We start from the raw sequence: 12,661 nt of genomic DNA, 5'->3' as shown, positions 1-12,661 counted from the left end.
CCCTCCGGGCAGGACCGTGCTCGCTGCTCCGGCTCTGCCTCCCTGGAGGGGAAAGGTCCCGGCGCAGGAGAGTCCCCATCTCTCCCCCCTTCCCAAAAGAAACTTTAATTACCGGAGAGGTACATTATTACGCCGGTGACCCACAGTGGCTGTGGGGCTGGGGGGCTGTGGTACCAGCCCTATTGCTGCCCTACCCTTAAAATGGAATTATACACTTCTAATATAGGACAATTTGGTTTTCTTTTTTCCATTTTGTTTTCCTCCCTGTAAAAGGAGGGAGCGGGGCTGAGCTTCACTCCCTCCTGGCAGGGACCGGGAGAAATGAGAAAATCAGGATCTAATTTCTCATTTTTCAATGAGTCTCCATCTGACTTTCAGAAGCTTGAGACACTGGCGTTTTTATAATTTCAGTATGTTATACAGCAGAAGGCCAACACTTTTGTTAGATTCATGAAAAAGTTAAGAGCCCCTGGGAGATAGCCTCCCAGCCTGCAGTTCCTAGACACATCCAGGCTTACTACAACTGTAATTGAGAGCTGGAAATCTTTTTGCTGGTTTATCCACTGCACTTTGGCTTGTGCTCAGTAGCACTCCAGTGTCATATGCAAATCTATAGCCTGGGATGAGCCAGTGACTTGGAATCCACCATGACGCAAGCTACAGCAAAGACACACAGATATGCACAGTGAACGTTGTACCTCTGAGTGGCTGCCAAACCTAGTATGCTAAGGGAATTAAGGCAGAATCTTACTATTGACAACTAAGCATTGCTTCAATCTTGCAAATGATGCTTTTTTTTCTCTTTTTTAACCTTCTTGCTTTAACTGACATATCTTGATATCTGTAGAAACCCGATTTCTTTCCCAGAAAGAAAGAAAATAGGACTCTGGACAATTAGAACATCTTCCTACTAATAGTAGAGGATGAAGAGGACAACCTGCTTACACTATATCCTTCAAGCCACTTTCCACTGCTTAGGTTCATCTTGTATACTAATTGAGACCAGGCTCGCTCTTAATTTATTTTTTAAAAAGCCATCTCCTTATACAAAACATGTATTAAGCAAGAGTCTGCAATTTACCTTGGGCTGGTCACATCATGGGTATTATGGAACAACTTCTGTATCTTGTTGCTAGAAACAACTCCCACTTTCACCAGGTAGGAATAGGCTTCCACGTGAAAAGCCCAGAAGTGCTTCCCTTTGGCAATCCCAGTGTCGCCAATGATGTAATCCAGGGTTGTGTAGCATCCGACCTGCATGCGCTCAGACCCCAGCATGAGAGGAAATCCAGCCCTACTTTCCACAGAGGTTCTTCCTGGGTTCAGCAGGAGATGTTCACTGTTGTACCCGCATTTGTCATCAAAAAGAAAACTGAGAACTGAAAAACAGCATCCCAAAAAATTTTCTCTTAGTTAAGTATTTCTGTGCTTATAAACTATATTTTAAGTCATGCTGGCACTAGAATTCCTCGCTTTTAAAGGCTACCAGGAACATTACGCAAGCTAACACAGTCTCAGTATGCTACCTACTTAACCTGTTTGTTAACAGTGCTTTTAAACATGTATACAACCGGTAACAGTGTAGTAGAAGTCTGGGAGCTACTGGAAACCACCTACAGCTCTTAACACCACCAGCAGCTCGTGGACATAAGAAAACCCAATACCTGGGGCTGGAGGCGTACGCAAGATAACTTCTCGGCTCCAAGGGCTAGAGATGGATCCTTTATATCCTCGAACTCTGAAGGCATAGCTGCTGTCGTCATCGAGATCAGATCTTACTTTGCTCTTGCTGCAAACTTCGATCTCCTGCCACGTTGTACTCTCCTCTTCTCTATTAAGCTTATGATACTCAAGACCATAGATATCAGCTGAGTCTGTCTTCCCAGGGCATTCCCAACTGATCAGAGCTTTGTTGTACATTTTGCTCTGCTCTTCATTGATTTCTGGTATTTCTAGACCTGGAATGACAGAGATTCAGGAGAAAAAAACCTCAAATGTAGATACATGTTGTTTTAGAATTAAACACAGAAGCCCTTTGTTGAGTGGCTACAGCACTGAGGGGACAGTGGGGGGGGGAAATCTGACTCAGTCAAAGAGTGCAGATGAGGATGGGTCTGTTCATGCACTTAAATCCTTTCTGGTTTTACTTTGAAAGTTGTATTATTTATTTTTGCTGGCAACTAAAAAACCATATAAAAACCTATTCTTTTCTGTCATGCAATCACGACAAAAAGCTGCTAGGAAGACCTAGTATTACTTAACTACAATATTTTGGAAGCCAATGTAAACTGGTTCTGAATGCCATGGCATCTTAGCTTCTTTATCAAAGCTGAAGCTAGCATTGCTGCCAGGTAGTGCCTTGTGAATCACAGAGGCAGAAGGGACAATGCAAGTCACAAGATTGAGTTCTGCAACTGCAGCCCTGCACAAGTTTTGCCTCTTTCCAGAGAAGCCCTTAAAGCTGTAACTCAAGAAAGACGTGATGCTCTCATAATTTACCATTGGAATGGAAGGACAAGTCACCAAGGATCTCTTCTTGCTTGGCTATGTCCATCACAAAGTCCTCGAAAGTAGTTTCAGCTGCTGGCTTGAAGCTCTTCAGAGATTCAGTAGCTTTTTGGATTCTGAAAGCACAGAAGCAGAGGGATGGCAGAAGAGGGAAAAAGGAATTCACATGGGTGCATTCCTTAAAGCAAAACCACTAGGTTTTGCTTTAAAAAAAGTTCTCTTTTCAGGTACTTACTCACGTGTCCCAGAAACTTGTCTCTCTAGACAGAATTAAAATGCAAAATTTAAAGGCCTTTTGTACATCAGTGTAAAGATAACTAACAGGGAATCTTTTGGTTGGCAGAGCATTTTAACAATTTGGGGCATTACATTCAAAGAACAAAATAGGTGTGAAGCGCTAATGGAGCACAACTATTCAGATCAAAGAGTTTAAAGCCAGAAGAGACCTGTTAGATTAACTTGCAAATACCCGATGCAATCTCTGAGCAAAGGACTGTATCAGTGAGCTGAATGGGTTACCCTTCCACTGCAGTCCTACTGAAGAAGGCTAGGCGTTGGCGCAGGACAGAGCCCCTCCTCTGGGCTGTTTTTTAACGCACACTGTAATATAGGAATTTCTACTGAATGGTACCGGGACCGCCTCTGAGGCTCTGCAACACAAAGTACTTGCATTCAGTACTTTCCTAGCAGGTGTCCAAAGAATATGACTGACCAGACATCCCTGGAACAGTACCTGTACCTCGAACGGAAGATAATTAATAAGATACCTGACGTGAAGCTGTTTTGCTGTTTGAACAAAACAAGATGGATCGGTTTCTTTAAGCAGTTCTTGAGCAAGTCCTACAAGGCCATTATTTTCCAGGAGCCCTTGAGATTCTTCTGCTTGTGTTTGCAATTTTTCCAGCCTTAAATTCTTAGAAGCTTCAATTGCCCTAAGAGCTGCGGATTTCTTCTCTTCCAGGACATGAGATAATTTCTCAAAACTCTGAGATGCTTCTTCTTTAGCTCTTTCACTGTTGCACTAGGAGGGAACAAAAGACATTTTAGACGGATCCCACAGCACTGTGGCTGTGTACAGAAACGTACTTAGGGTTGTTCAAGAGATCAGAGCAAACTAGTCATCTGTTTGACTGACAAGACTAACGAGCTTTGTTATGCTCTTCAACACTGAAAATGCAATCAGCACTGCACCCAAGCTAGTAAGCGTCTCCTATGTTAACACAGAGAGGAAAGAGCAGGAAATTATTCCTCCGATTATGTATTGAGTTACGCACAGCGTTTGTCTAAATAGTTCATGGAAAAGCACTGTAAAAGCAAGTCAGCGTCTGAAGTCTTCATGCCCAAGACCTAGGTGCTCTTCCACCTTCCCCAGTCACCCTGAACTGGGAGTCCAGCCCAGTTTCTCCCCTATGCCCTGTAGTGCCACCTCTGATGAGTGCCCTGGATTAAAGGAACTATGAAGCACAAAGGCCATCTGCAGCAAGATACAGGCAGGGCCAGGAGCTCCTGCCAATTTTTGCCATTGCGTTTTTCAGCTCCTATGTGAGCTCCCAGCTCTGACTCTTCTGCAGGGAGATTTTGCCCTTAATTCTGACTTCACTGCAACATCCTCAAGGTAAACAGACAGCATAAATTGTGCAGCACCACTCATATGCAAGAGCTGTAAGTCTAACCCACCTCTCTTTGGGTAAGGTATCAAATAAGCTTTATGTCAATTAAATTCACAGCAGCACCCAAAACTTAACTTCCCTCTGTAGGTTGCCCAAATTTCCCACACTGTCAGGATTAGGTCTTACCGTCTGTGACTCAGAACCAACACAAACTGTTCAGAAATGGTTTTGCTGGCTAACAAAAAAAAAACCCAAAGGATCTGGAACACTTCACTGTTCCATTTGGAGTCCCTGCTGTGTCCTTGCAAGGTCCATCCCCAGACAACCCACAAGCCACTCTCACCTCTGTTTCTTTCAGCAGCAGATCCAGCTGCGTGATGCGAGCTTTCACCTGGCTCTCCTTACTGATGAGGTACTCAATATCTTTTGAAAGCTTCTCCTGTTAAAATAAAACAGCAAACTGGCAGGCAGAACAAGGGCATCCCACCCAAACTGACAACAAGCACAGGCGGGCCACCCAGCCAGCACTCAGTTTCTGTAGTTACGAGGACAAGAGCCTGCCATCAGTTATGAGCAGCAACCCTGCGGAGAACTGCTCAGTGACCCGCCATGACTGGCCCGGGACATCAGGCCACTGCCATGTGCAGGACTGGTGGCACAGCCTCTGAGGAGAAGAGGTGACAGCCTCAGCTGGCTCATCCTTCCCCAGCCACAGCAGTCACCTTCTCTCTTAGGCTAGGAACACGAGTCTTCAAGACATTACCAGAACTAATAGAAAAGCCTCATAGGTTATTAACTCATCTGTAGTAAGGTTTGCTAGAAAAATGAGTGGTTGGAAACTTGAACTTAGGAGTGTCTCTGCACTTCCTTAGTTGCAAGAGTTAACAGCTGTACAGGAAAAGCCTTGCAAACAGGCGAGGAGGCCAAAGAGCAGAAGGCAGGCTGGGATGGGCTTTTTTTTTTTTTTTCTCTCCTGTGAGCAAGAGAGGAAGCAAAGGAAGAAGAGGAGGCAGCAGCAATCATTCTTTAATAACAAAGCAGTGTTTGCAAGTCTGCCCTGTTGTATGGTGCTTAGGGAATCAACAGCTCTGCAACTTCAAAAACATACAGCGTCCCAGCAGATAACTGCCGATGCAGATTCTTCAGGAGTGCTTCTGAAGTATAAGCTAACCCAAGCCACAAGGACACTTGCCTTAAAAAAGCCAGATTGTAAACCATTAACTTCTTAAACCTTCTGCATTGGTCAGTACTGATGCACAGTTGGCTAACATAAGGTGGAAGCGCTTTTAAGGGGTTCTGTTTGAAGCCTCATAGAAAATATAGTTTAGTTTCTTAGCCGCACACTATGTCACACTAATATATACATTAACAGATGTTGCACAGCAGCATGCCTCATGACTCGTTCAGTGTCCTCCAAACACACGTCCTGGCATCCTGCCAGGGGAAGTTTGCCCTTAAACCCGAGGCTCAGTGCTCTTCCCCCTTCTTAAGGCCAGGTCCAACAATATTTACTTTTACCTTAAAGGTTTTGTAGGCAGTGCTTATGGTTGTTACTCTGTGGTTTGCATGACATCCACCCGGTTTACATAGACGACAAACAGGCCTTCTGCAGATTTCACAGTACATGTTTACCCTCTCCATTTCATGTTCTGGACACATCAAAATCTGGAAGAAAAAAAAAGAGAGCAGAGAGAATGCAGGTGTCCTTCCAAAAACTGAGGTGCTCAACAAACCACCAAAACACTCAATTATCCCACAGCAGCGTCTGACTTATCAGTGGGTATTTTTTATATTCTGTTTATCTTCCACCTTTTACATTTGTCCATGCCAGTGAAAGCCAGCAGATGAAAACAAACAGTTTCACCAGGTTTACAGTGAGTGAACCTGTAGCAATGTCTGTGTACACATCACATAGCCTCCATACTGCAATCAACCGTTTTGCTAATCCCTGAAGTTGTCTGCACACCTCAAGCTCCCCGCACTCCAGTTCGGAGATGTAAATGCAATACATAACATGTCCACCCTGTCAAATTTAACCCTGTTCACACCGGCATCTCTTGAAACAGCTATGAACTGTTTCTTAAAGCAAGAGTTGACATAATACTGTAATGACTGAGGTCTAAGCTAGACTCTGACCAGCCACATAGCCATTGCTCTTGGAGCAACAAATGAAACGCAGCCACCACCACCAGTCACAGCCATCTTAAAGACAAAAGGCCCCAGTGTTTCAATTTTTCTGTCTGACTCCAATTACAAGTCCAATTACAATTACAATTACAGCCTGCAAGCTAGAGACCGAAGAGGTCAGCAGATTACCTTGTCTAGTTCTCTCAGAATTCAAGAACAATCAGCCCAGTATCTGCTTCTCCCATCCCCACCACACACGTTACAAAGTGCTCTCCAGTCCGGTTGTGAATGAAAGCGGGTTTATGAAAGGTGGGTTAACCTTGACCAGCAGCCAGACAACAACCAAGCTGCTCACTCGCTCCCCGTCCTCAAGATGATACGAGGGGAAAGATGATCATGGGTCAAAACAAAGACAGGGAAATCACTTACAAATTATCAGTTCATTGCCAAGTCAAGTAGACTCGGATAGTCAGAAACTATGACTAAATATTTTAGACCATTCCCCCACCCCACTTTTTTTTTTTTCCCTAGGCTCAAATTACTCCTTCATTTGCATTTGCATTTCTTCTTCTCACTCCCGCCTGGAGAGGCACACGAGGGATGGAAAATGGAGGATTACAGTCAGTGCATAACACTCCATCTCTGCTACTCCTTCCTCATTATAAGTTTCCTCTCTTCATCACAGGTCCTCTCCACAGGAGACCAAGGTGTTTGTGGCCAAGGGGATCTGTTCTCATTTCTTTCTGTCTTACTTTTGTCCTCTACACTCACAGAATGGGTGAGGTTGGAAGGCACCTCTGGAGACCGTGTAGTCCAAGCCCCAGCTGAGGCAGGGTCAGCTACAGCAGGTTGCTCAGGACCTTCTCTCGGTGGGTTTTGAATAACTCCGTTATTAGAGACTCCACCACCTCTCTGAGACACCTGTTCCAGTGTTTGTTCACCCTCAAAATTCAAAGCTCACTGGGAACTCCTGAGGGTTTGGAAGATCTCCATTGGTGGAGAGTTAACAACCTCTTTGGGCGGTTGCAGTGTTCCAGTGGTTCCAGGGTTTGACAACCTTCCGAGTCTACTCACTGGGAACTCCTGAGGTACAGTTGGCTCCCTTGCCTTCATTCCCTCCCATCAGGCATTGAGACACCTTAATAAGGTCTCCCTGAGCCATTTTTTCTCCAGACTGAACAGCCCCAGATCTCTCAGCCTGAAGAGGACTTCAGGTGTGTAGGGGCCATCATGTCCACAGGCAGGTCCATGAAACTCTCCACGACAGCGGAGACAGGAGATGTGATGGGACACCGTACCACAGACCTATGGCACATCCTCCGCTTGAACAGCAGGTAACCGTGGCTGAAGAAGACACCAGAGGGGAAGGAAACACTGGAAACTCTTGGGGAGAGTGAAAGAGGGAACGGGGAAGGAGGGCTAAGACAACAGTGACAGGAAAGGAGAAGAGACAAATTGTCCCTTCCCAGGGGCGGGCTCACAGGGGGCGGGCTCACAGGACACAGCCAAGGGGGGTGAAGATGTCTATAAGAGCGTCCCACCCTGTGCCTGAGCTCTGCTTCCAGCAGCAATGGCCCAAGGAGCTGCTCAGACATGCAAGTTTATGCACGTACCTTCAGACAGCGCTGAGTAAGAAAGCAAGGCCTGGAGTTACTAGGAACCAATTAAGGAAGCTAATTATGGCCTTCAAGCATGAACTGAAGTCCTCCAACTTCTCCAATAACCAAAGCACCCACTGAACCTTGCTCCCAGACAGAACCGCTGTCCTGAGGATAACAGTTATTGCCCACCATGTCAGGGATGAGGTGGACTCTCCTTCCCAGGCCCAAGGGGGTTAAACCCACACCTTAGACTGAAATAACGACTTTTCAGAGCAGCATTGGCACAGTTGGAAGCCCATCATCACCTGAAGGGCTCTGAGCTTTGCACCAGGCCAGTGCCCCTGGACGCCACGGCCGCGGCACGAGGAAGCAGTGACTCGGGGCACTTACAGTCACCGTGAGGTTCTCCCAGGTGATGCCAGACACATTGATCTTGTTGCTCTCCCAGAACTGCAGGGTTTCGTTGCTGGGATGGGTCGGTGCCTCACCCTTACAGCTGGGAGGAGAGAAGCCAAGACAGAGGTGAGGGGAAGGCGATGGAGGTGCAGCCCTGAGCACCTGCCAAGGGGCAGCGGCACTTTAGGAGGAAGAAACCCACTAGGAGATGGTGAGGAAGTCCAGCTTGCTGTGCGTGTGCACAGGGTAGGCCTCTCGCAGGTGACTCAGCTTCTCCAGAGCCTCATAGATGAAGATGATGCAGATGAGGCAGGCGAAGGCTTCTTCGGTGAAGCGGGTGATGTAGCACACCAAAGAGCTAGCGTCAGTGGCCACCAGCACCATGCAGAAGAAGGCGGTCCACAGCCCAATGCACGCCCGTAGAGAGAGGTAGAAGAGTGCGTAGTCCCTGGGAAAGCAAAAGAAAACGCAGGGTGGAAAGGGCAGCAAGAGGCTCCGAGCCGTGCCTTCCTTTGGGGAAAGTCGGCAGCAATTCAGGAGCGTGTCAAGGCTGCGGATGGTAAATGCAGTTTCCACGTCCTAGGACAGACAGCCTCGGGGCTGCGGCGCAGGGTGTGGGCCCGCAGGAGGAGAGGCCAATTATTTAATTATCATTCTTTAACAATTACCTTGTGTTAATGCCTCGGAGGCTAATTGAGGTCAGGTCCCTGTTGTGGAAGGTGGTGTTCTCCCACATCACCCCGATGCCCTAACAGCGAAACCGGCTGGGTTTGCACCCAGTTACCTGCTGCCAGCAAGTTGGGGCTTCATAATAAATTTAATTGCAATAAGAGGGGTTAATCTCCCATCACAGTTGCCACAACAAAAAGACTGTCATGGAAAATATCCGTTTTGCCTGAAAAGCTCCTGCTTTTTCAAAAATCATCAAAACATTTGACCAGAAAACTGTTTGGATATGTGGGTAAAATATATTTCCACTTACAGCAAAAAACATGCAAAAAAGTGCCCGAGTTTGTACTGAGAGGAAAGCAAATCTTCCCTCATTCCCAAACCAGAGTCATTTGTCTCATCTTCCCTGGGCAGCCCATCTCGGGCATCCATATCCTTGTGGTTTCTCCTCCTCCTGCTCTTTCACTTTAACTCTAAAAACCCTGAACCACCCATCCATCCTTCAGAGACCGAGGGCTCCTGCACCGTCACATACTAAAGCAGCAGCGCGTGATGTCTGTGACACAGAAGACAACTTAAATCTACCAACTACCACTAACAAAAACATCTTTTCTCCATCCCTGCCTTCTTCTGAAGGCGCTCGCAGCACCTGGCCGCAGCAGCCAGCCTTACTTGCAGAATTTGTAGAGGATCTTCTCGAACACGAGGACGGGGCCGGTGCTGCCGAGGATGGCGAGAGGTTGGCCAGCAAAGAGGAAATACACCACACTGGTCATGGATGCGCCCAGCAGCGACTCCATGGCACTCTGTCCAGGGAAGAGAGGCAGCAGCGAGTAATTAAATCATTAGAGGGAAAACCACAAGTGCAAATTCACTCCAGCAAGGACTTTTGCATGAGTGTTGTCCTCCCTCGTGCCACCCAACAGAGAGAGGTGCTCACTATGTGGCTGTTGGTCGCCTCCCCCAGCAGTCCCCCAAAGGTGACTGATGACGGGGGACATGCAGGCACAGTAGAGGAAGAGGAAGGACGCCAGACGCTGCAGGCTCAGACCACCCCGAAAGTCCCTCCAGAACCAGGGGGCTTTTCGCTTCACATCCCGGATCAAACCTCCAAAGAGCCTGGAGAAAGGAAAAAAAATTAAACCATTTTCGTGGAAGACCACGTTAAGTTTTCTTGGCTGAGGAAGGACAATCGCAAGCACAGAGTAACTTCCGTTGCTAAAAAGAAGTCTCCTTCTCCCATTTTAGCCCCAGTAGAAACTGAGGCATACAAAAAAACCACAGAATCACAGAATAGTCAGGGTTGGAAGGGACCTCTGGAGATCGTCTAGTCCAACCCCCCTGCCAGAGCAGGGTCACCTACAACAGGTTGCACAGGACAGCGTCCAGGCGGGTTTTGAACATCTCCAGAGTGGGAGACTCCACAACCTCTCTGGGCAGCCTGTTCCAGTGCTCCACTACCCTCAAAGTGAAGTTCCTCCTCATGTTAAGATGGAACTTCCTATGTTCAAGCTTGTGCCCATTACCCCTCGTCCTATCAATGGGCACCACTGAAAAAAGACTCCTCCCATCCCTCTGGCATCCTCCCTTTAAGTATTTGAAAGCATTAATAAGATCCCCCCTCAGTCTTCTTTTCTCTACACTAAAGAGACCCAAGTTCCTCAGCCTTTCCTCATATGAAAGATGTTCTAATCCCCTAATCATCTTCGTAGCCCTTTGCTGGACCCTCTCCAGCAGATCCCTGTCTTTCTTGAACTGGGGAGCCCAGAACTGGACGCAGTACTCCAGATGCGGCCTCACCAGGGCAGAGTAGAGGGGGAGGATGACCTCCCTCCACCTGCTGGCCACACTCTTTTTGATGCACCCCAGGATGCCATTGGCCCTCTTGGCCGCCAGGGCACATTGCTGGCTCATGGTCATCCTGTTGTCCACCAGGACTCCCAGGTCCCTTTCCACAGAGCTGCTCTCCAGGAGAGAGTCAGCCCCCAACCTGTACTGATGCGTGGGGTTATTCCTCCCCAGATACAGTACCCTACATTCACCCTTGTTGAATTTCATTAGGTTCCTCCCTGCCCAACTCTCCAGCCTGTCCAGGTCACGCTGTAAAGCAGCACAGCCTTCTGGCCTGTCAGCCACTCCTCCCAGTTTAGTGTCATCAGCAAACTTGCCTATGGTACACTCTATCCCTTCATCCAGATCATCGACGAATATATTGAACAGGACTGGACCCAGTACTGACCCCTGAGGGACACCACTTGTTACTGACCTCCAACTAGACCGCACCACTAACCACAATCCTCTGAGCTCTATCTGTCAGCCAGTTCTCAATCCACCCCACTGTCCATCCTCCAACAAAAGAAACCCTCCAACAAAAAGAAAAAGAGACCAAACCTGAGAGCCCGTCCCCTCTTATTGCAACAGTCCCTCACTTTGAGAAGCAGCAGAGCTCTACCTGGAGGTACTTACACATCTGCTTCCACCCCAAAGCAAGAAAACCTGTGTGCAACCACGCTGCGGCTGAGCCCAGCTGCCCAAATCTCCCACCCACCCAGCCCAAGGGACCAAGCTGGTAACCTGGAGCCCCTTCACTGACCCACTTCACCCCAAAACTCTGCTAGAAGGGAGGTGCGCACTCAGATTTTAGGGGCAAAGAGAAAAACACCCCACCAAACTATTTCAGTTCACACCTTCCTGTCCACTCCAGTTCAGGACCGCTGTGTTTCTCCGGCTTGCTGTGAGAAGCACTGTCATCGAGAGCTTCTGGCACCTTCCTTTTTTCCTGGTAAAATGGAAATAAGATAAAGATATGTCTTTTAAGCCACTGGCTTGTTTTGCTTTTTGGGCTGGGTATGTGACCTGTAAATTTGGGCCCCTGAGCAGCACCCCCAGCCGTGCTGCCCTCCTGTCCGTCCCCATCGTGCCTCCTTCTGCCGCATCACCCACCTGCGAAGGGACGTTTCTCGGGGGCTCAATTCGGATGGAGGGATCCCACTCTCCTGGCGGCAAAACCATGACCTGATCCAGAAACTCATCGATGCCAGCCACCAGGTCAGCCCGGTTCTTGGCTTTATAGGCAACATCGTGGAAGACCTGCCGTAGGAGACAACCAGGTGAGAGGATGACCCATCTCGGATGTCCTAACCAGTGCAATAAGCTCTTGGCTAAATGCAAGGTCATTTTCCGCAAATCGCCTGTTGGAAATGGCAGGAAATATTCCCCCCAAAGGAAAAATCTGTGCATCACAGTATTTGTAACCATCTCCACCAGGCTCCCGTCCCCCATGGCACCCCACAGCCTTCTGCTTCAAGAGGAGAAGTTTCACTGGCCCTGGCAATGCCACCACTGGGGGCAGCATGCTGGGGACCCTGGGGAGAAGGATGAGGCGCAGGCTGCAGCCCAGGTGGGATTTTAGCCTCCTGCAGGCAGCTAAGAGGGACAACAAACCCTCTTCCTCACTACTACAGAGACAGGGAGAGGTGAAGAAAGCCCCAAAAATGACCCGGAGATATCTCTGATCTCGTCACACCTCATCCGTCATGATAGTAGCCATGGACCTGCAGTTCAGCCTTTGCAGCAAAAGGAAGAATTCTCTTTTGCTAAAAGCCATCATCAAAGTGCTTATTCATCACTCCACTCAGATAATTATTTCCCATCCTAGATAATGACATTTTTTGCCCGATCTGGCGTTTCTCCTTCTCCATGGCTCTGTGCAAGCCTGGCCAGACCCGGGGGAGAGGGGCTAGCCCAATA

General features: G+C 48.0%; 1 protein-coding gene across 1 annotated transcript in view; it reads right to left on the bottom strand.

The window, feature by feature from the left end:
- Positions 1-1,077: 1,077 nt before the first annotated feature.
- LOC309684808 (E3 ubiquitin-protein ligase TRIM36-like) overlaps positions 1,078-12,661 on the bottom strand; it is a gene marked incomplete at both ends in the record, with an annotated part of 32,116 nt that continues 20,532 nt past the window's right edge. Inside the window, 6 exons of the mRNA XM_082500667.1 lie at positions 1,078-1,379; positions 1,665-1,958; positions 2,500-2,624; positions 3,276-3,529; positions 4,462-4,557; positions 5,637-5,783. Coding sequence (XP_082356793.1) covers positions 1,078-1,379; positions 1,665-1,958; positions 2,500-2,624; positions 3,276-3,529; positions 4,462-4,557; positions 5,637-5,783 — 1,218 coding nt within the window. The remainder of the gene's footprint in view (positions 1,380-1,664; positions 1,959-2,499; positions 2,625-3,275; positions 3,530-4,461; positions 4,558-5,636; positions 5,784-12,661) is intronic.

The sequence above is a fragment of the Vanellus vanellus genome (genome assembly GCF_965231255.1).
Source record: "Vanellus vanellus genome assembly, contig: HAP1_SCAFFOLD_44, whole genome shotgun sequence".
NCBI lineage: Eukaryota > Metazoa > Chordata > Aves > Charadriiformes > Charadriidae > Vanellus > Vanellus vanellus.
This window is presented reverse-complemented; position numbering and strand designations above follow the sequence as displayed.